This window comes from Anomalospiza imberbis, chromosome 19 (assembly GCF_031753505.1).
Source record: "Anomalospiza imberbis isolate Cuckoo-Finch-1a 21T00152 chromosome 19, ASM3175350v1, whole genome shotgun sequence".
NCBI lineage: Eukaryota > Metazoa > Chordata > Aves > Passeriformes > Viduidae > Anomalospiza > Anomalospiza imberbis.
In genome coordinates, this window is record NC_089699.1 from 3,273,947 (window position 1) to 3,297,010 (window position 23,064).

The following is a 23,064-nucleotide window of genomic DNA, read 5'->3' on the forward strand; positions in this document are numbered from 1 at the left end:
TGTCAGCCGAGGGTAATCTCTCCAGTGGCTCCCAAAGGCTAGAGTTCTTTCCTCCCTTAGGAGCCATGGCACCCCAAAGCTCCTTGGAGTCCTCCTTCAGAGACAATTCTGACCTTAAGCTCTGACTGTCACAAGGGAATTCCTGGGTGGAAGCTGTTTTCTGTCCCAAACAAGCCCAGGGGGTTGCTGCCCCCAAGTTTTGAGGTGCCCAGCTGTGAACTCCAAATTCCCCATCCTAGCTTGATCCCAGTTCATCAAGCTGGAATTGGGATCCCATCATGGGATTGGGTGAGTTTCAGAGCATGAGGGAAATCAGTCTTTTTATTCTTCAGCATTCTTCTTCCAGGATGTGTGACTGTTGCTCAAGTGTGTGCCAGAGGGAGGGCAGTGCTGGCTGTGCTCACCCTTTGGGACAGCCTGCACTCCCCAGCTGCAGGTTCCTGAGTGTTCCCTCCCTCCTCGGGGATCAGGAACAGCTCGAGATAAATTAACTCACTTTGTTTCTTGCTTTGGCATTGTCAAAGTAGAAAGCTGCATTAGGATTTTTGTGAAGCTGGAGCTCCACTTCTGTTCCCTGCACTTTTCCATGGGTTGCTGTCATGACAGTGCTCCCAGGGATTCCATCTGACAGCTAATGAGCCGTGAATCTGTGGAAAGGGTGGTGGTAGAAACGTTCCACAGAGGGCTTGTGTCAAACACCTGATCCCCTGCAATCCCCGGTGTTCTGCCTGTGGCTCTTACAGTATTTGCCTCCTAATCTGTGGTTGTATAACCTAACAGTGATGAGGGAACAAAAGCACAAAGACTTGGTACCTGCTTAGAAAAATTACAGTGATGGATTTGGGTATTTAATCATTGCACTGCAGGGAGAGCTGCCTTGAAGCTGTGTGTTGCTTGTGAATCACTCTTCTCTCCTGTCATTGCTCCCTGCTATTCTTATAAATATCACTCAGTACAACCTTTCTTTACAACAAGTAGTTTCTCCCATGCCAAGTCTGACAGGTGGGTTTCACATCTTATTTATTTGTCAGCGTGCTTCAATAGCTCTGGTCTGACATGTAATTTCTTTCTTAACAGTGATGTGTAACCCTGTGTTTTATATTGACAGTGAGAGAAGCAAAAAACCTCATTCCCATGGATCCAAATGGACTTTCAGATCCTTATGTCAAACTGAAGCTCATCCCAGATCCTAAGAATGAAAGTAAACAAAAAACAAAAACCATCCGTTCTACCCTGAATCCGGACTGGAATGAGTCATTCACGTTGTGAGTTCAGCACCCTGATTTCCTGGGGGTCTTTGGGTGCATTCAGTTTATTTTGGTGTTGACAACTCCTCCATTTCTCTCCTTTTTTAGTAAATTAAAACCTACAGACAAAGACCGCCGGTTATCCGTGGAGGTCTGGGACTGGGATCGAACCACCAGGAATGATTTCATGGGGTCGCTCTCTTTTGGAGTGTCAGAGCTTATGAAAATGCCAGCCAGTGGATGGTAAGAGTTTCTGAAAAGAGAAGGAGAGAATATATCACCAAAAGTTTTAAACCCATCATTTTTTTTCAATGTGATCTACCTTTTTTTTGAGCTTTTCGCTGTGTTTCAGGCTATAAATTCACTGAAGTGCAGCTAAACCTAGGAAACACAGGCTGTATATATCAAAGGGGGATAATAAAACAATTCCTTTTCTTTTATGGTGTTCCTGAAACTTCTGCCAGAGCCAAGAGCTGCTGCAAACTCAATTCTGTGAACACAGTCTTGTGATACAAATTTTATTTTTATCTCCGATATGATGTGTTCAATACCAAGTGTATCATGTTATATATAGCTCTGCAAATTCAAAGCACATGGAAACCGATCTCGTAAAATGCCACCTCATTACCTGCCAGGAGAGGGTAGAACTCATCACAGCTCAAAAAGGACATTTCTTCAATGACAGTTGTGTAGGGCTATGGAAGACAAAGGTTCCTCCTCAGGGTTGGTGTCTCCCATCAAAGCCCAGGAGGAGTGGGAAGAATCTCCTTGTCCATTAAACTGCCTTGACAGATAGCTTGGGATGAAAGATCTGATTTCAGGTAGAATATATTCTATTTCTGAGTTTGCTTCAGGTCTCTGAGATCAGTTCTTTGCGTACCTGTGTCATTGATAGAAACCACACACAAATAACGAAATCAGATTTTGAATCTCTCAGGAAAAAAAACCCATAAAGTCACCATTTTTTTTCCTGAAATCTACCACAGGTACAAGCTGCTGAATCAAGAGGAGGGTGAATACTACAACGTTCCAATTCCAGATGCTGATGAAGATGGAAATGCAGAGCTCCGACAGAAGTTTGAGGTGAGGATTACACACAGATGTGTGCAACTAAATATTGCCTTTATTTTTCACTTCACTACAAAAAAAAAATCTGTTAAATGATACATATGTTAGAGTGCCCCTATTTCTGTCCCAGTGACAGCACTGTATGTCTGTGGTTTTTGAAGATTGGACCAAATGGTTTAATTTAGACATGGCATCATTTTCCTGACAGTTCAGCTTCTCTGCTATGACACTTAGAAGTTGGTATTTTAAAATATGTTACGTCAAGTATATGTAATAATTTTCAATGTCTTTTAACAATTGGTGCAAAATCTGCCAGCCACTATCACTGATATCTGCATTATTTGACAAATGAAATTCTCAGAAACAATGGTATTCTAATACTTTGAATGTTTCACACTGCAGCTTGGGGTGTTTTAAGAAAATACTTTCAATGTTCACACTTTGGAGCTTTAAAGTCTTTGCAGAGGTTTTTATGTGAAACTCTCATCTCTGTAGTGTGGGGAAGGATGTTGATGTTTTTTAAGGATCAGAGGTATTGCTGGGTATGTACAAAAAAGAAAATCCACTGAAAAGTGATGCTTTTTGCAGTGTCTTGCCTCCTGTGGTGCCAGCTGGAGAAGTTGGTAGCCACAAGGATGGTCTCATGTGCCACATAAAGGAGTTTTTTTGCTAATGATCAGACTCTGCCTCTTCTGAGAAGCACAGCCAGAATTGCAGCAGAATGTTTGCTGGCCACTGAGCCCAGGAGCAGGACAGGTATGGCCTGGGGTGGAAGGGGTTTGCTGGTGCAGCTCCCCTCCCCTCCCCTGCCTGCTCTCCCAGCTGCACACACAGCCAGGAGCTGGAGATACTCCAGTCTGCACAGTTTACAACCTTGCCAAGCTGTTTATCCAAAACATAATGAATGTACCTGTTGTGCATAAACAAACCTGCCTGTTCCTTTCCACCTGAAATGGCAATTTTCTATGTTCACCATCAGGCAGAATTCTCCATTGTTATTATAAAAGATGGGTTAACCCAGGAAAGTGTGGAAAAACGGCACATGTTCAACTTTCAAGAAGGAAAAAGAAAAGGTGCACCAATTTCTTCTGAACGCATTTGGATCAGCTCCCATGTCTGCAGCATGAACTATGATTTTTGTTACACATTTGAGAAGTATTTGAGCCTCCATTCCATTTTCCTTTCTTTACAGTCGTGACCTGACCAGTGTGATTTCATTTTGCTGCACTAGGTCATTTGCTATTCAAGATCATTTTTGGTTTTTATCCTCCCTAGAAAGAAGAGCTTCAAAACTAATTCTGTCCATGTTTTCTGTGCATTATGCACAGTCTGGAATTGGGTGGATATTCCTATAATGGTGATATAGGTATAAATATTTACCTGTTTTTTCTCAGGTCAGAGACAGCACAGAGACAAGTCACTAAAACTGTCCACTTAAAAATGTCAGATATTACATGCAGTGTGTTTGCATCTTGAATTTACAGTCTCTGAGGTTGATTCTTAATCCTGCTGTAAATAGTTTGGTTGCAGGAGGAACAGTCAGGGTTTATCCATGTCCTGCAATGAAGTGGAGTAGAAATCCTGAGAGGATTCATGTAAAACTACTGGACCTAGTCCCAGCAGCTTCACCAAGGGGCAGCTCTGCCTCAGAAATAATTAGTTTGTCTCAAAGTCTAATTAGTTCAGCCTCAGCCCTGTGAATTTGAGGCTCTCCCTGTTCTGAGCTAGTCTGCTTGGTGCTGTTCGAGTGATTGAATTAATCCAGGGAAGGGACTGGGTCTTCAGTAGGCACATGGTGTCTGCAATAATTGCAATTTCCCAAGCTGGGCAATGAACACTTTTAAAACCTAGTGATGATAAATGAGAATATTGGTAGCTGATCAAACCCTGTAGTTGTCACGAGGCCGAGGCTGGTGTAGTGTGGTGTTCCATGGCTGAAGGGTTTGGCTTCACCCTCCTTCCCATCTCAAAGTCTATCATTATGAGAAGGAGCAGAGGGAAGCAGAACCCTCCATGGAATATTCTTCCTTGGTTTCAAAGGGCATCACTGTGATGGCTTCTGAAAATTCACAGCACAGATGTCTGAATGGTGGTATTTCACTTATTAGCTATTCTGGTATGGCACACAAATGCTGCTGACTCTGATCATCTTTTCCTTTATTTCTGTTATCATTTATATCCTGGCTTGCACAGGCATCTTATTTTAGGTGCTCTGTAATAAGGAACAAGTAGACAGCATTGAGAAAAGTGCTGCTATTTGTGACTTAATGACATCATCTAAATAAATATTTCCACTGTTCTAAAATCAGCATTGGAGCCTTACAGGAAGAACATGGCAGGTCTTGACTGTCACTTTCCTGGGGGAGTGAATTTGTCAGGAGATTAAAAATACAGATGGACCAAGGGTCACACTGCACCACCTTCCTATTTATCAGTTGATGGAAGGAGTAACTCCAGAGTTCTTCCCAGTCCAGTCTGCACTTGTAGTGCTTGGTCTATTTTTTGATATATGACCATGTAATTGGTAGCCAAGCTACATTGATTTAACTTTGAGTAAAAAATGGCAACAATTTCCACAAGAATATTGCATTACTTATATCAAATACTTGAAATAAATAATGGTGACCTTCAGAATAAAGGGCTGTATACAAACCTAAGCTACACAAGAGTAGAGTTGCTTTAGAATTAGGATTTATTTGTTTAATATTAAGGAAAAATAAGATTATTTTCAGCTTGGAAAAGACCAGAGAGCCAATTAATGGAGAATTTCTGAAATCTTGATCATGAAAATTGTAAGATGTTCTGAAAATTGACTTTGCTCTTTTAACTAAAGTTTAGAAATGTGGGTAGGAGGACCTCCAAGACCACTTCAGAGCTACCTCCCATTTAAATCAGAATTTTAAGAATATCCGCCTTTATCTATATTTCAACAGGCAGCTTTAGGATTTGGCCTCAAACTCTCATTGATCTCAAACCATTTGCACAGTACCATCACATCCTTCTTAGCACATCGCTTTCACAGCCCAGATTTCTTCTGGAAATGTGGCTCTTAGCCACACAAATCTCATGGAAATGCTGCTTTGCTCAGTGGACCTCCTGGCACTTATTCTTAAGTCATTTATTCCATGTAGAGCTACAATAAAATATTATAAAATATAACTATAATATATAATCTTTATAAAATGTTATAAAGGTTATAATTAAGTAAATAATAATAGAGTCAAACCTTCTCTTCGCTTATATTTGTAACTGAATGCTAAAAACTATTTGTCAGGAAAAGTTTCCTTGTGGCCCATTCTGCCACATCTGAATCAGCTGAAAAATTAACACCCAACCTTTGCCCAGAATGGATCCTCTCCAACCAATGGGACCAAAATTGGAAAATAAGGAATTGAGGATTGTGCTTTTTTTACCTTTTATATTTTATTGCAAGGAGTTTTCTTATTACATTTTATGTATAATCTATATGAGCCTGTGCAGAAATGAGGGATATTATGCAGAGGTGCAATGCAGTCCTTTCTGCACAACAAATTGTATTCAATCTACATATTTTCTGGACCTCATCTCTCACTAAAACTAAACAAATGTATTATCTGCTCATTTAGCAGTGTGATCAAATCTGTCCTCAATGATTTATACATGATACATCATTATTAATATTTAGAGATAAAAATATACTCCTGTAGGAAGTGGAGGCAGGATAAAATCTGTCACTATTTTTCAGTTGTTTTTAACCTTTAGTTGTGAATTTTCTCTCTGGAATGGCATTATTTGTGGCCATCTCAAAATGGAACTCCCTTCTCACCAGGCATATTCAGAATAATTGTGGCTGCTCCATAATTGTCCATGCTGAAGTTGCCATGGGAACTCCCAACAGTCCCAGGTGCCTCCATGGACCCACACTAGGAAATCTTCTAACTGCAGCATCTACTCTTGGTTATGTACTTGTTTTCTTCTTCCAGTACTTTTCTAGTCAAAGAAAAAAGCAGAATATTGAAATAATGCAACCCTCTGATATTTTTTCTACCTGGTTGTGATTTGAGCAGTTAGATGCCTTTGCCATTTAGGGCATCATTCCTTTTTTCCTGAATCTGGGGGGCAAAAAAGTGCAAATTCTAAGACTTCTATTGTGGGAAATTATTTGAGTTTGGTCGAGCCCTTTTTATTTTTCCTGCTTAGTAAAGCACTTCTTGATACTTAAATATCACCTTAGAGTAATAACAGAATAATACTGATTTAAAAGTAGGCCGGTGTATTGTTTTATGATCTTTCCCCTTCTTTCCACATCACCAGCACTGGGAAATGCTATTAAAAATAAAGCAGCTGTTATGGTTCATATATAGGATTTTTTTTTAATTAAACAAAGAACAGAGCAGCCATAATCCTTACCCATGGACACATTTACTGAGCACGAGGTGTGTTGGTGATGGGAGCAGGCTGTCACTACACCCAGCTCTGGCAATTGCAGTGATCCAAGCTCATTGCTGTGAGGGAATGGGGTTCTGCTTGTAAAATCCTCATTTTAGAGCATCTCTGGGAAGACACACAATGGTCCTCCTGGTGCACACTCTTCACATGTCAGATATGTTCTTTTGTTCTAATTATTTCCTTCAGTGTAGCTCTTTGGGTGGCTTTGACAGAAATAAAATCCTTCCCTTAATTTCTGAGAGCTCTTGACTGCTGGTCCCACCGCAGGGACTGTCCCTGGACCCTGGGAGGGGACAAACATCCACATGCCTGGCTTTGAGTCTTGTTTGTGTGAGAGATTCCAGCTGCTTTGACCATGGAATTGCTGATGGAGTTCCTTTTTGCAGCCCAGAACATGAGGAGAGGGAGCAGAGCTGAGAACAGGGTGGATGTCGTGCCTGAGCACTGGAAGTGGTCAGCCAGTGGTGACATTTTGGTGACTTCTCAGTGCTTCTAAACAGATCTATCATTATGATCCTAAAGAAAATGTCTTCTAAAATGCCTTGTCATTATTGTGATCCTAAAGAAAATGTCTTCTGAAATACCTTCTCATTTGAAAGATAACAGGACAGATGTGGAGCTTGGCCATCAGGCTCAGTTTTAAATACCTGGAACCTCTCCAGTGATGCGAGAGCTGAGAGATATTTCTGCTCCTGAGCTCCTCCAGGATGCAGGGCAGCACTTTGTTTGACCAAACTTGTGTGTTAATCCTTGTGCAAGCCTGAATTTCCAAGCCAGAAGCCTCGGGCTGTGTATCTGTGCACACTGCTCATGTGGATTTACACCATCAGGCCTCTCCTTGTGGCAGCACAGCTGGTGCTAACCACGCCAGAAACTGTCCCCAGAGATCCAGGCACACCTAAAATTCTCTGATGAGTTTTGTTGCTGTTACAGTCTAATGCTGAAAAACCTTCCTTTTATTTATAATTTCTTCTTTGATTCTTTTATTTATAATTTCTTCTCTGAACATCAGTACATCAGATTGTTTCAGTGCAGGCCCTGCATTTCTTAGATCTTAACCACTCCTCTTGATTTTTTTAAAGCCATTTCTGTCTGCTTCATTAGAAAGGAGAAGGCCAGAACTTTCTTAATCTGGAATTTTTCTGATATTCACAAAAACGCCAGGTTAAAAGAACATTATATTTCTTTCCTTTAATCAATAGCCAGGACATCCTAGAGCTGTTTTTACTGTGAGCTGGAGGCTGGGTGGAAATGTTGCAGTTCCATGGCCAGGGCCAGAGCAGATACTCCAGGGACTGTTTCAGTGGCTTCTTAAGAGCCCAGTGAATTTTCTAATTTAATCTGTTTTCGTTCAGAAAATCCACCCCAAACAAACACACAACCACAAAGCCCCCAAGACAAACTGTAGAGGAGTTTGTGATTTTGTCAATTTGTGAGTTAAGTTCTCCAGGTCTCTGTAAATGTTATAAGGGCTGGGAAGGAAACATTACTTTTACATCTTTGCCCCAGAGCTGTTATACTGCAGTTACATTACTATTTTCTCTTTTTTTTTTTTAATAAATAAAAGATAGAGTATTTTCCATATCTGTCTCTAACCAGTATGCATTCCCACATTGAAGCTTCAGGCAGGTCAGCAAAGGGGATATGGAAAGAGAAATAACATTGCTGACACTTCAAATTGCAAATGACAAGATGAAATTTACTTTTCAGGAAACAGAAACTAAGCCACACTGAAATCATGACCAGCCAAAATATCACTGGCACATCAATCCACACTCATTATGCATAAAGAGATATAAAAAGAAGAGCTGCTTTTTTTGGCCATGGCACTCATTCCTATTTTTAAATTGTGCATATTTAATCATTAGAGAATAGTTTGCAGCATTATAGAGATGCTGTTAGATGACTCCATCTGTTCTGTACTATAGTTTGGCAGGGGGAATTCCCATATGCAGTTGTCTGGAGGTTTCCCATCCACTCTGCACGGCTCAAACTGGAGAACTTGAAATTTCTTAACTAGATGGCACAAATCTCTGCCTCCAGTTTGCTGATTTCCTTAAGGCTTTTCTCAGTGGGTTGTGATCTGAGGTGAAGAATATAAAAAGTCCCGTTGATGGCAGGGATTTCCTCGTGAAGGTGAAACGTGTGTTGCAAAACGAGGCAAGGCCAAAGATCCCAAATCCCTGTGTGCTGTCACCCTGCCGAGCTCCCGGAGGGCTGAGAGCCCCGAGTGCCCCTGGCCAGCTGTGCACAGCTGGAGGCTTTGCCACGAGGCTGTTCCATGCATGGGGTGTGTGTTTGTGAGCTGAGCTCCCAGGCAGGAGCAGCACAGCCCCTGCCTCTGCTCCCTGCCCCGCTCGGGTGATGAGCAGCGATTTATTTGTCCTGGGTTTTTTTTTCTGTGCTTAACAGACGTGTCCATTTCTGTATTGCCGCTGCTGCTGTGTCTGTATTTGTTTATTTCTGCTACTAATTGTGGTTGCTGTGCTGTGCCAGCCCGTTACTAACCACGCAGTGTTTCTCCCTCTCCTGTCTCTTCCAGGACTGTCATGTAAATATCCACTTCTTCAAGGTAGTTTTCTCCTTGGTGTTCTCCTACACACAACCCCCTTTACCAACATCTGAAGTTTATTCAGTGTAATTTCATTCTCACCAGCTTTTAAGGATGCACTTGATTTTTTTCCACTTGAAGCTTTTCTAACTGGTATTAAAAAAATAAAAAATTGAACTATGTTTTTAATTATCAATAAATAGTTGAAGTATTATACTTCATAATATTTCATATTCATGAAATATTTCATATATATAATACTTCATAATAATGATCTTTCATATTCATTAACTATTATGAAGTATAATATTTTTTAAAAATTACTTAAAAAAATTAAGTATGAAGTATTTATAATTTGTTCCATAATTTGTCATAAAAGGATCCCCAGATTAGAATTTTACTACAACAAAAAGAGAGTGATCAAACGTGAGCAGGTGCAGTTTGCCTTTCTTTTTGGAGGAATTAGTTAAATGAGTGCCACCTTCTCATGCATAATGGAAAAAGGTGCATCTTTAATATGAAAGACATTCATGGAACTTTTAAGTAACTTTCACAGATAAAATAATGCTCATGGTCACTGTATATTTAAATAGATAAATTTAGAGCATGCATGTTTTATGATTTAACATAGTACATCTATTGCTGAATGTTATTTGTTAGCTTGTAGGAGATATTACCCATGTGCACAGATGCTCTGATACCTGAAATACCAATTCACCTGTTCATTTCTCATTTTGCTCCTTTCACTGTTCCTCACATCACTGAGTTACTGCCATTAAAGTCACATCTCAGCATTGAGAACTTACATGTGGTTTGTTTATATTTGCATGTATCTCTAACAAATTATTTTGCTTTATTAGGACAAAGGCCACTGGCACAAACCACACTTTCAGTTTCATACATTGGTTAAGTTACAATTTTGATTAAAATTTGAAGCTCCTGTGTTGTAAACTGCGTTCTAAGAATCTAAGATTATTGAAGCCATTATCATCTTCAAATAGTATTTTTACAACTGAAGCTGACCTGGAGCACTTTGCATTATCACTCAAGGCTTAAAATATTTAATTAAAAAAACAAACATTATTTTTAAAGGGTTTTTTATATTATTGATGCATGATTTTAACAAATGTTCTAACACTGAACCAGAAAAATGAAATTAATCACTTTCCTTAACCTTGATTTTTTTATCTCAGAAAAGCCTGTACAGAAGAGAGCTGCCCTTCCTCAATCCTTTACACCTCTTCATATTGAAAATAAAATCACATGGTGGTTTCATTGGTGAAACCTGTTTGATGCTGGGAAGTTGAAAGTTTCTCTACTTAAATGCATTTTTAAACCAGAGCAGAAGTCACCCTGATAAAATGCATTTGGCAGAAATAGGAAGTTTTGTCACCTCATTGTGAAATCCAGGCCTTGAAGAGCACTGATGGAAGCTGACAAAAGTCCTTGGTTAATTCATGTTTCCACCACAGGAGTGCACTCAAAAAAAAGGACTGAAGGGTTTCCCACAGCTGCTGCTTCACGGGCAGAATTCATGTTTAGTCCTGGTGGATGATAAACATGAATTCCATCGGGGAAAGCTGGCATTCTCTTTCTGTGGGGACACTCCGGAATTCCAGGTTTTTCATGGAAAAAAACGCTTCCTTGTTTATGATCTGTCTTTTCTCAGTAAATCACACCCAATTCCCTTCCCTGCTGCTGAGCCCTGAGTTCAGCCCAGGAGCATCCCTGGGGGGATCGTGGTCCAGGAGTTCCCTGTGCCAGGAGCATCTTTGGGAATGACCTGTGGGAATCGCTTCGTGTGGGGCTGGGGGAGGTTTCATCCCCAAGATTGCAGGGCTGGAACTGAAAGGAAGCAGCAGGAGCAAGTGAAGGAGGAAGGGCAGCATTCCCGAGGATAAGGCAACAATTCTGAGCTAGGAATCAGTAAATGTACAAAAATTAATTTATAATATCACAGCAGATGGGTGATGTTGTGAGTACTTGTGTATGGAATAATCAGACACTGGGAAGGGCCACACACCTATCCTGCTTTTGTCCCACTGCAAAGTGTGTATTTAAACAGATTATTTCTCAGCATCATGCAGAAAACGCCTTCATCTGTGTGTCTGTGTGTGTGTGAGAGAGAGAGAGATAAATCACCTCAGTGCACATTAAGATTTGGATACAGAATCCCAAGGTTTTAAAGTCAGTCATGCTCTGCAGCTTTGTGTGGCTGGCAGGATTTGATTGCAGGGATTTGCTGTAAGATCAGGGAGAACTGAAGTCCTTAAAATTCTTTGAGAACAGAATTTTAATTTTCTTTTTCCCTTATTGAAATAAGGTTTATGCTTAAGAGAAAATTCCACACTCTAGGTTTTTTTATTATTGAGAGCTAGCAGTAATTTGCATAATTAAAGAATGGAGGAGCATATAGAAAAGCAATTCTTCTTCTGACACTAGGGATTTGCTGTTGTAGCATCCTATTTCCTTTTGGGGATTTTTATTACCACCACCACAGGATACTTCTGCAAGAATTCTTGGATATTATTCCTAGGCAGCCTCTTTAATTACACTTCATCTCGTTAGGCACTGCTCTGTTGCAGGGGAGAGAGTATTTGGCAATAAAGGCAGGAAACAAAGTGGACTCAGGTGGCTGCAGGATTATTAAACAGATTAAACATGTTGACAGTGCCAAATGGGGACCTGGAAACTCTTCCCTCTCTGGATTTCACAGCTCACACAGACAGACATTGTTGTCCAGGACAATATCCCCTGAAATTCCTGTCTGAGGATAGATCCATCCCTTTTCCAATGCCTTTCATAGTCCTTTGACTTCACTGTCTCCATTTTCTAGGGCATATGGTTACCTTCACCTTGTGCCTGGCACATCTGGGAATATTTTAGAAATTGTATGTTCAGGTACTTCACACAGTTCTAACTTCAATCCAGCAGGGCAAAAAAAAGTTTAAGAAAAATAACTGAATAGGGAATGTTGTCACAAACCTCACAAAAAGGTCTCTTGAGGAACTCCATGGTGCATTAAACTGTTGTCCTGTCCTTTCAGATTCCCTTTTTTTCTTTATCATAAGTAAAGTTGGGGTTGAGAAAAAAATTTCTCCTCAGAGTGAGAAACCACAAGAGGTCAGCAAAGAACAGGGAAAAGCTTCCAGAGCTGAGCTGGCTCCTGCAAAAGGCCTGAAAAGAAGGAAATCATCCACATTGTTTGTGTATATATATCCTTAGAAAATACAAACCCGTTAATTTAATCCACAATTTCAGTAAAATTCGGTATAACATTTTTCACACAGTCCTTTATTCACATTTGATAACTGTCACTGATGAGAATTTTCCCTCTAATCAAAATATTTTATAATTGCAGGTGTAAAAGCAGGTACTGCTCTGCTCACCTCAGGATTGCTCAGCCCAGCACTTTGGTGGCTTCAGGAGTGGGGTTCCCCTGTCCTTGGACATGCTTTCTGCAAAAGGCATTTTTAATCCAGTTCATATACAGCACAAATATTTGTTGCAGGCAAATCCTTTAAATAAACTTACTCTTGGTAATGAGCAGGGCGAATATGAAACAATTTTAAGAGGAGGAGGAGAGGAAATGAGGGGAAAAGTAAACTAAAGATATAAAATAGTTGGTATTTAAGTCCCAGGTAGAGTTTTTTATCATGCACCTCATTTATATCCTTATGAAACATCCCATTTACCCTCATGCCTTTTTGCTAGCAATGGGAATGCTATGATTTTTTTTCCCCAGCTCTTTTTTCAATAACTGTTTTAGCCGTTGAAGGAAAAATGCATTTTCATTTTGATATATTGTGGTTTTTACTAATTACATCCTAGTTTGCCATAGTGACACTGCCATCATGAAAATGAATCTCAGAGTGCTGATAAACAGCTTTTTGGTTATTTATATCTCTTCACTGTTCCCCTTGCTGCAGAGAAGTGTTGCTGCAGTGTAAATTCACCAAGGAATGGCTGAAATCCGTGTGTGAACCTCTTGAATCCTTGATGATGTCCCTGGTACCAGGCACCTCCCTGCTTTCCAACAAAACTCTGCTGATGAGTTACAAACTGGCCTTAGGTTGTGGCATGGAGATTAAACCTCAGCCTGGTGAAGCATTAGGTCTTGCTGGGGCTTAGAAATGGACTTCCCTCATTTCAAATTCTCAGCATCCTGGTAATTAAGTTGTGGAAAGTAGGAAATTGATAGTCTACCATAGCACCTGTAATTACATGGAACTGGAAATGCAATAATGCAAGAAACAAGCTGCCACAATGACAGAGAACATTTCACTGAATGGGAGGGCTTTTCTTCCAGATTTTGATTTGAAATTTATTGGATTTATTTGCTTGATTAAAGGCTTGCTCATGGCTCAACACATTGATCAAAGTTCTCACTTGGTGTGTACCTGACTGGAAACCTGAATGGGTCCTTCCTTGAGACTTGAAGAAATCATTATTATTTTGGTTTTCCCATCCTTAGTCTGAGCTTTGCTGGTTCTGTCAGTGACATCTTCTGAGGTTTGTCTGAGATCTGAGCTGCTCTGATGCTCCCTGTGCAGGGTCCAGGTAGCAACAGGCAGAACTGAGCATTCGTTTCACTCCCGCAGCCCCCGGGCTTGAATAGTGAAGCTGGGATTTTACTGTTCAGGCTGTTCCATCCTCACTTCTCACCATCCATTTTGCAGTTTTTCTAAGTGTTATGCAGAGTGTTACCTGCAATGGCTTTGGGTTAATTCAAGAATTAGGAGCAGAAGCCTTGGCTCCGGGTGTGGCAGTGTGAGATGGCTGATTCCTTCGCTCAGGGACATCTGAGGAGCACGTGAGGGTCTAGCAAAGAGCTGCTGAGAACTTCTTGCCATGTGAGAAGCAGGGACTTTGTTAGAATTTTTAGAGGGATTAAGTCATGGCAAGGAGACATTCCTGCTCTACAAATCTCAATTCTTGGTTGTCCAGAGAAGCTGTGGCTGCCCCTGGATCCCTGGAAGTGCCCAAGGCCAGGTTGGACACTGGGGCTTGGAGCAGCCTGCTCTGGTGGAAGGTGTCCCTGCCATGGCAGGAGGTGAGATGAGATGATCTTTTAGGTCCATTCCAGCCGAAGCTGTTTGTTGATTCTGTGACCTGAGATAAGCTCTGTGCAGTCACTCCTTGGCCTGCTGAGCTTCGTGCAGGAGCTGTGGGGTTTGGACAGACTCCTGTTCCATCACACACTCACTGTTCTCAGCATGGGCAGATCAGGGGTGGTGGGTGGAACCTGGAGAGATGAGGAGGGAATGCTGGCATCCATGTGGAGCAGAGCTGGGAGAATCCAGAGCACTCAGCTGCTGGGAGCAGAGCTCTGCATTTACCTCCCCATCAGATGTGGCTGGGGCCAATAAATAAAGGATGGACTGTGGCTCTCCAGACAGCACTCTGCTCATGTGGAGGAAATTCAGCATTGTTGTTAAATATTTTTTCATTTATCACTTTTTCCTCTTGAAAATGTGGTGCCAGAGATGATCCTGCTGGCATCTGGGAACTCGCTGGGAGTGAGTTTCCCTGACAACCGAGGAACACATCCTCTAGTGAGCTGCACACAAAGCTCTGTGTTTGCTTGGATGCCTGACCATGGAAGAGGGTGTGGGTTTCTCCCTCCTGAAGCTGTGCTTGGGGGGTAGGAGGGGATGGCTGCAAGTTTGGATCCTGGCGTTTGTTTCCCACGTGGGAACAAAGCCAATCTCACCCAGCAGCAGCAGAGAAGCAGTGGAGGAGAGCAGTGCAAGGTGATAAAGCACTGACATCTTGGAAGGAGACTCATTGCCCTAAAGCGATTGGGAGTAAGAAAGGGAATTTTTTGTATTTTTTTATTTTTCATCCTCACAACTTTTATTTATTACTGGCTAATGTGGAAAATGACCAATTCAGTCTTTTAGCTCTGTAATTCCTAAGATTCTCTACTACAGATATACACAGAGGGCAGAAGAACCAACATTCAGATTTATTGCTTTGTCCAATTCAATTTTCTTCACAGGGGAGAATCAGAAAGTTTTGGAAAGAATCATCAAAAATTATTGCAATTGCCATAAAAAATGAAGAATTACTATTCCCTAAATCACTTCTGTTTCTTCTTTGCATCACACTTCTCATTAGATTTTGGATAACTTTTTTCCTATTTAATTAAAAGTACAATTGTTACTCTTAGATTAAAAAGAAATCCAAAGCGTTTTTACTGCGAAACCTGAGATATCTTTTCCAAAAAGCACCTACCAAATTCCCAGAGTCTCTCCAGTGTAGCACACTGTAATTTCTTAGTACTCGATGGAGAAGTGAGTTTGGGCTGAATATATAAGATGTGTCTCACCTGTGGTTTCAGGGTAAAAGAACTGGCCGAGATAAGGTGCGTCCAAAGCAGAGGAAGTAAGATGATGTGCATGTCTTGTTTTCTTTTTAGATTAACTTTCCTGCTCCCAGTGCAGACTAATTTATCTTTAACATTCTGTTTTCCTGGCTGGTTTGCTGCAAGCTGGCTTCGTTGTAACAATACTGTGTTTTTATCCGAGGTAATAAGCCAAGGAGTTGGAATGTGGATTGAAAATTAATCCAGGGCCTGGAATACTGTCTTCAACTTCAGCAAGTTTTAATATCCATAAAAAATAAAGGAGGGTTCAATTAGGATTCTGTGATTTTCAATTTTAGTCATGGTAGGAAAGGCAAAATATCAGTCTTTTGCAATAAGCTTTTGGGAATAATTTGAGTTTATGTCCCTTCTGTAGCTGCAAAATTGGTTTTGCTCTGGCAGTCGGGAGGAGGATATCGGCTGCATGGCATTTTCTGTTTGCTACAGCCAAGGTGTTTCAGATATAAAACTCATGATAGAGCTCAGTGAAATGTCTTGAAATTCTCACTCTATTTCCACTAGGACCTTAAGCCAAAAAGCAGTAACAGGAATTCACATGCCAAATGTGAAAAAGGGGGGTTTGCATGCTTCGGAGAGGTTGGTGGCTGGTCAAGGTGATGGGAAATCCTTTGATAAGGTTATGATTATTTAATGACTTCCTGCCACTTTGGGGCTATGTGCTTCCTTTGAGTCAGTCTGGTTGTTCCCCAGCATTCCCTGGCTGCCCTGTCCCTGGTTTCTCCAGCTGGTTTGCAGCAGGGTTCTCTCTTCACCCCTCCCATGGCAGCTCAGGCAGGGGATACCCAGGATTGTCACTATTCCACAGGCACAGGTCACTCACAGTGCAGCACATCCATAAACTCCTGCCCTGTTCACCTGCTGCCTGGGTCAGACAGCTCAGAGCACAAAGGAGGAACCTTGTGTTCTCCTCAAAAATCTGCCATCTGCAAAAAGAGATTCTCAACCTGAGAGTGACGTCTGACTTTAAAAAAGCTGAAAAATGGGAGTGAGAGGAGCATGTCTGTTGCTCATTGAATCTAAGTGCTCAGAAGATGCAGGGAGGCCTTGGCTGGGTTCTCAAATATTATTTTAAGATCCTGCCTTCAGATCTTGACAATTCCAGCCCGTGTTGACTCTGAGGGCAGTGCCTCCAGCTCTGGAGCCAGCAGCAGGCACAGGAGCTTGCTGGTGAATCTGCCGTGCTTTTTTATGTAAAAAGTGCTGGAAACCCCAGAGCCTGGGATTGCAGTGCTGCAGAGAGCACTCCCTGCCTGGCTGGCAGGTTTGTACCTGGAAAAAAAAATGGCCTTGGAGCAAAATTTGATTTTTGTTTCGAGTTACACATTTTTCAAACAAACTGCCAACAACCTGCCCAGTGGGTTTAAAGGTGTAAGAAATAAAGCTGGTGTTTTCCATTCAGGGCCTGATTTGGATCTCCATTACTCAGTGAAAAGGAGGATATTGAAATTGCTTTGTGCATGAGAAACGCAAGATCTTTTTCTGAGATCCCATTTGTGGAACATGACAAAGGCACGGCCAGCAAGGCTGCTCCCTTGAGCCATGTCTTTATCTTGTACAAATAATGGATATTGGGATTTTGGGGGATTTTTCCCTATTTTTGCTCATGGCTCGATACTGTGTGGCCTCAAAAGGAGCTTTGTGCTGCCAAAGAGCTCCAGCACAGATTTGTCCCAGCAGCCAGACCTGCCCTGGGAACATCCCTTGCAGACCCAGGGATTTTAGCTGACATCCAGGACTGGCTCTCCCTAAATGTTTGCACAGCCCCTGATCCTGATCAGCAGCTCAAAGTGCTGCTTTCATGCAAACAAGTAATAGCATTGCTGTGGAGGAAATTCCCCACAGCTGTATTACAAATTTTTTAATAAAGACATCTAAACTTGCAAAATTCATATCCCTGTGGCAGGGCCTAAGATTTTCTGCACTTATAAAGTTGCAGGAAGAGTCATCCAAGCTGAATATGGTTTTCAAGTGACAGGAGGTTATTTTATCAGATGATAATCTGACATTACTGCAGGAGTAGATGGAGTCTGTGAATCAAGTGCCTCTCAATTTTATGGTTTTAAACTCCTTTGAGGAGGGGAAAGTTTGTAACTCCCAGTTTCCAGTGCCAAAGGTGTAAGCCAGGTATGGCTTCTAAAGGGAGGTATTGTGTGACTTTGAATAAACCTCCATTTCTATAATTTTCTTTATCTGTGAAAGTGGAATAATATACAAATATTGTCCTTTTGTGAAGCAGAGGGAAGAGTAGTTATCCTGAATTGTCCAACATACATCACTGGCAAAAAGTAAATTAACTATATTATAGGTTATTAACCAGCCCAGCACACCAGACAGATGGGGAAAGCACTTATATCCCAAAGAAATACTAAACCTTATTGGCTTTGCTTCTGCTGGTATATGGGATTATTTTGAGGAAAAAAAAGGATCTTATCTTGTAGCCTGCATTATCTTTTGGTGAGTCTTACTTTTTTTCTCTTCTGATAACTCTGATATTTGAAATGCAGCTTACTTGAGCCATGCCATGGTGTCTCATGTGAAACACTGAGACTTGCAGCCTCCTGTAAACCAGAGTGTCTGGTAGAGCCCTTGTCTGTAATATTCCCCTTCCTCCCTTTTCCAGATCAACCCCTGATTGAAAATCAAAGTTGATTGTACTGCTGGTTTGAAAGTGGCCGTGTTCATCTGCATTAATTCTCATGTGTTGTGGGATTTTTAATGCAGGTTCTTTTTCTTAGTGCATGTCAAAATTCTCTTAACTCTTGCTATGCAGTGACTTGAAGAACTCCATTTGAAAAGAGAATGTTTTGAGGAGGTTGTTTATATCCTAAAATACCCAATGCACATTACAGCATGGTATTTTTGGATAGCTTCTTTTTTTTTTTTTTTTTTTTTTCTGTCTTTCAGAACAAAAGCGCCATTTAAGCTGCTTTTGGCATGAAAGTAAATGATGATTTTTTATTTTGTTTCTGGGCTTTGCTTTGGTTTTGCTCTTTTAACCAGATAAGTGTATCTGCTTTATCTGGTTATACATGAGCACAGTTTTCCACTTTAATTCCCTCAATAATGTCAAAAGTATTGCTGGAATGAGTCTTTGAAGGTGTGTCTGTGCATATTTTGTTATGCAGACTTTCACCTGGGAATGCCACCTCAGACCTGGCCATTTCCAGCTCTAACTTCCACCCAGAGTTCCCTTGTGCCAGGAAAACGGGCAGTTCTCACTTTGCTGTTTTTGTGTGTGTATGTTCTTCAGAAAGCCAAACTTGGGCCAGCTGGTAACAAAGTCATTACTTCAACAGAAGACAAGAACTCAAGTGTGCCATCCAACAATCTGGACAGGGTGAAGCTGACAGATTTCAACTTTCTCATGGTTCTTGGAAAGGGGAGCTTTGGGAAGGTAGGAATTCTTCAGAATTAATTCACTCACATTCCTTTTCTTTTCTTTTTTTTTTTTTTTTTCCTTTTCCTTAAGGAAGAATGAATAAATGGCTTCTAAGAAGCAAAACCCAGAGTCAAAAGGATGTGCATTTTTGAGGAAGGATTTCTTAACAAGAGTAAGGTCATTCCCCCTAAGGCTTAGCAGACTTTAGTCCTAATTGGCATATTGGAAAAAATAAAAGTAAATTTAAAAACTCAGACTTCTGGGCAAGATGAGAACTTGTTGCTGACTTTCAGATCCTCACTTCTTGGCAATTTCAAGGAAATCAAGTCTACTTTTCTGGCTTTAATACCTAGGTCACTCTGCCAGTCCTGGAAGTCACCAACATTGGTAAGGGTGAATATTTGAAAAAAACAGGAATAGTGTGTATATATATTAGAAATCCAGCAGTTGAGAGAACAGACTGCTATTTTCCTGCCTGTTTGAACAAAACTCAGGTGATAAAGTTTTGCCCTTTACTGAAGAATTCTCCTGGGACTTAACATTTTATCAGCCCTTCAGCAGCGAGCCTGCAGTCAACCAGCGGGTTTGGGCACAAGCTGTCTGAACTGTACAAGGATCATGACTTTGGAGTGTTGATCAAATTTGCCTGTACAAATTAAAGGAAAAGCTGGCTTGCCATCTCTCTAAATCTTCAGGCATCTGAGTGACCTTCCCTCCCTGCCCTGGGGGATTTCCACGCTGCTGTTTCTCTGTCCTGCAGGTGATGCTGGCGGACAGGAAGGGCACAGAGGAGCTCTATGCAATCAAAATCCTGAAGAAAGACGTGGTGATCCAGGATGATGATGTGGAGTGCACCATGGTTGAGAAACGAGTCCTGGCACTGCAGGATAAGCCCCCGTTCCTGACACAGCTCCACTCTTGTTTCCAGACTGTTGTACGTGAGCTCTGTCTTTCTTGCCACCCCGATGTTTCCAGGCTGCGTGGTCATGGATTTTATCACTCCAATAACATTTATTATCATCCAACCCATGTATGGTAGCCTCTGCATGTAGAAAATGGTGAAGAAATCCCACATGTAATTACTCCTTGTATCTTAAATATAAAAAATAATTTAAAAGATTTTCCTTCATGCATTTATTGGGGCAGGCCAGCATGACAATTCTTAAATGTGTCTGCTTTGGTAAGTCAGAGCCTTAAACCCAGATTCCCAAAGGTTCCCAAATACTTTTAATGCTCTGAGGATAGTACTTGAAAAGTCTTAATGGCTGTTATTACATCGTGGGGTTATTAGTCATGAATCAGTGTCAGTGGATTTAATTTTGTTTTCTGTCAATTCTTGGTGCCACACAGTGGCTTTTTTTTTTCTTTCCTTATAAATGTATGAAGTGGCTATTGGCCCATCACATTGCAAAACATCTCCCAGTGATACATTTGAGGTAGGATCTGATGGCCCAGTGTCATTGTGCCAGCCTCTTGGATGACATGGAATTATGGAATTGCTGAGGCTGGGAAAGTCCTCTAGGATCACCAAGTCCAACCATCAGCCCACGTTCCCCATGAAACCATGTCCTCAAGTGCCTCATCCACCATCTTCCAAAGGAAAACTTCCTAGCAGCAATTAGAAATGGCCTCAAAGCAATTTGGAATTTTTGACCATCTTTGATTTTGTTTTTGGTTTTTTTTTTTTTTTTCATTTTTTTTAGAAACAGATTTTTCAGACTGAGCTATATTTATGTAATTCTTGAAACTGTTGGAGACAAATAATCTGTAAAAGCATGGCACTAAAATTGGCAAAACTAGACAGATCTCATCAATCATTTACTCTTGAAGGCTGCACAAAACATTCCACTTCCATTTCCTGATCTGTAATTTTTTCCCAGTCCTAATAATCCTAAAAGCTTTTTAATAACATGCTAGTGACTTTTTTTTTTCTTTTTGGCTGATCAATGAATATCTAATACTGTCTCTAATGTATTTATGTGCCTCTTTAATACTTTGTCCTAGGACCGGCTGTATTTTGTGATGGAGTATGTCAATGGTGGGGATCTCATGTATCACATCCAGCAAGTAGGAAAATTTAAGGAGCCACAAGCAGTGTGAGTGTTCATGTATTTAAATCATACCATCATCTTGATGTTACACTGTAGGAGGATTTGGTTTCTTCTTCTTCCCAGGCTCAGGATGAAGTCCAGGCTGGCCTTTATTTGTTTTCAAGGCCCAAAATCTGAACTTTGTGTTGAAAAGGTTGTTTGAACACATAGAAAGGTAGCTGTGCCTTTATTCAAAAATGCAGCACAAACAAAGGCAGGAGAAGCTTACTTGAAAAGTGACAAGAATTTAAGCAGGGCAGCAGGAAATTAAAGATGTTACTTCATATTCTGATGTTGTTTTTAAAAGCAAATATTAAAAAAAACAGTGAGTGGAACACTTCAGTCTGAATTAGTGCTATAGAGAAAAGCAGTACAAATAGACTCAGCACTGTAATATAAATTACAGTGCTACAATTAATATAAATATTAAAATAAATATTATTTTAAAAGCAAATATTAAAAAAAAACAGTGAGTGGAACACTTCAGTCTGAATTAATGCTATAGAGAAAAGCGGTACAAATAGACTCAGCACTGTAATATAAATTACAGTTTATACAAAATAAATTCAGTGTATAGCTTGTAAGAATTTCTGTGATATATTTGTGAGGAATTAATAAGGAATTAGGAGTTGTTTATCTACATGATTCTTTTCAGGTAATTGTACATCTGGCACATCAGTGAGCAACTGAAAATGATCTGTAGCATATTTGAGAGTGAATAGATCCATCAGTACCATTTTAGCCATCCTTATAATACCTCATCACCACTTGTTAGTGTTTCATAAATCATTTACTAATGAAACTTCAAAATGAAGGGTGACCAACTGCTTCAGGCATTCAGTTAAAATAATTTCTCATTTTGATTTAAGCAATCAGGGCTTGTTTAAAGGAGAGGCCTTGTAAACAGAAGTGTTTCAGATGCAGATAAACATTTTAACAACTCACCAAATCAAACCGAGATGGTGGCAGATCGTCCTTGACTCCAGCTAATGCAACTTGCCAACACTTGGCAAAATCTGTGGTGCTTCATGACAGCTTTTGCCTGTGCTGCATCTTCACACGTGTTCACAAACACCTCTGATCGAGTGTTGCAGAGCTCAATTGCTTCCTCTCCCCTGTGCTGAGCCTAAAAATGAATCTCAACTTTAAATAATCCTCTTGCTCGTAATTTGCACAGTTCCACGGCAACCAGCTTCAAACAGCCACCAGAATTCCATACCTCTTAACTGCATTCAGCAATTATATTTTATATGGTAATCATTTTAATTAGCTTTGTGTAATTAATCCATTAACAGGCTGTATAAAGGAACGTTATTTCTGCAAAATTATTTCATGCCATATGAATTGCAATGTGCATGGAGCTGCATCCTGAGTTCATCAATCTGTGATTAGAGATAAGGACCTTTGCAGCAGAGTTAGTGCAAAAAAAGCTGTGCTCCAGCTGCACCATTCTTTGTGGTCCAGGGAGCCATTTTTTTTTTTTTTTAATATTCTGCATTATTTTATCATCAAATACTCAAAATGTATCTGTTAAGGTCCAGCTGAAGTGCTATGTCTTTTATGTCACCTGTATGTATACACTATAAACTACATGTTTCATATGCTACTATATTATCATCCTTTACTGTGATTCCCTTCCAATTTATTTTGCCAGAAGAAAATCATGAGGTAAAAAGAAATCTGCTGATTTTTTTCCCCCCACACAGGTTCTATGCAGCTGAGATCTCAATTGGGTTATTCTTTCTCCATAACAGAGGGATTATTTATAGGTGAGTATGATCTAACATAAGCAATTTGTGAACTATTTTTAAAATCCCCACATGATCAGTTTCTTTAACATTTCAGTGTATTTTTAAAACAAAAAGCCATTAGTGTAGAGCTCTTTTTGTTGTGTTGCTGTTGGTGAGGTGGAA

At 40.5% G+C, this 23,064-nt stretch overlaps 1 protein-coding gene across 2 annotated transcripts in view; it reads left to right on the plus strand.

Moving 5' to 3' along the window:
- Positions 1–23,064, plus strand: part of PRKCA (protein kinase C alpha) — a 140,437-nt gene that overhangs the window by 101,856 nt on the left and 15,517 nt on the right. The window contains exons 6-13 of one of the 2 annotated variants that reach the window (XM_068210018.1): positions 1,109–1,265; positions 1,356–1,490; positions 2,234–2,330; positions 9,286–9,315; positions 18,933–19,076; positions 19,822–19,995; positions 21,066–21,157; positions 22,858–22,920. In XM_068210018.1, coding sequence (XP_068066119.1) covers positions 1,109–1,265; positions 1,356–1,490; positions 2,234–2,330; positions 9,286–9,315; positions 18,933–19,076; positions 19,822–19,995; positions 21,066–21,157; positions 22,858–22,920 — 892 coding nt within the window. The remainder of the gene's footprint in view (positions 1–1,108; positions 1,266–1,355; positions 1,491–2,233; positions 2,331–9,285; positions 9,316–18,932; positions 19,077–19,821; positions 19,996–21,065; positions 21,158–22,857; positions 22,921–23,064) is intronic. The other variant, XM_068210019.1, reaches the window with a different exon arrangement.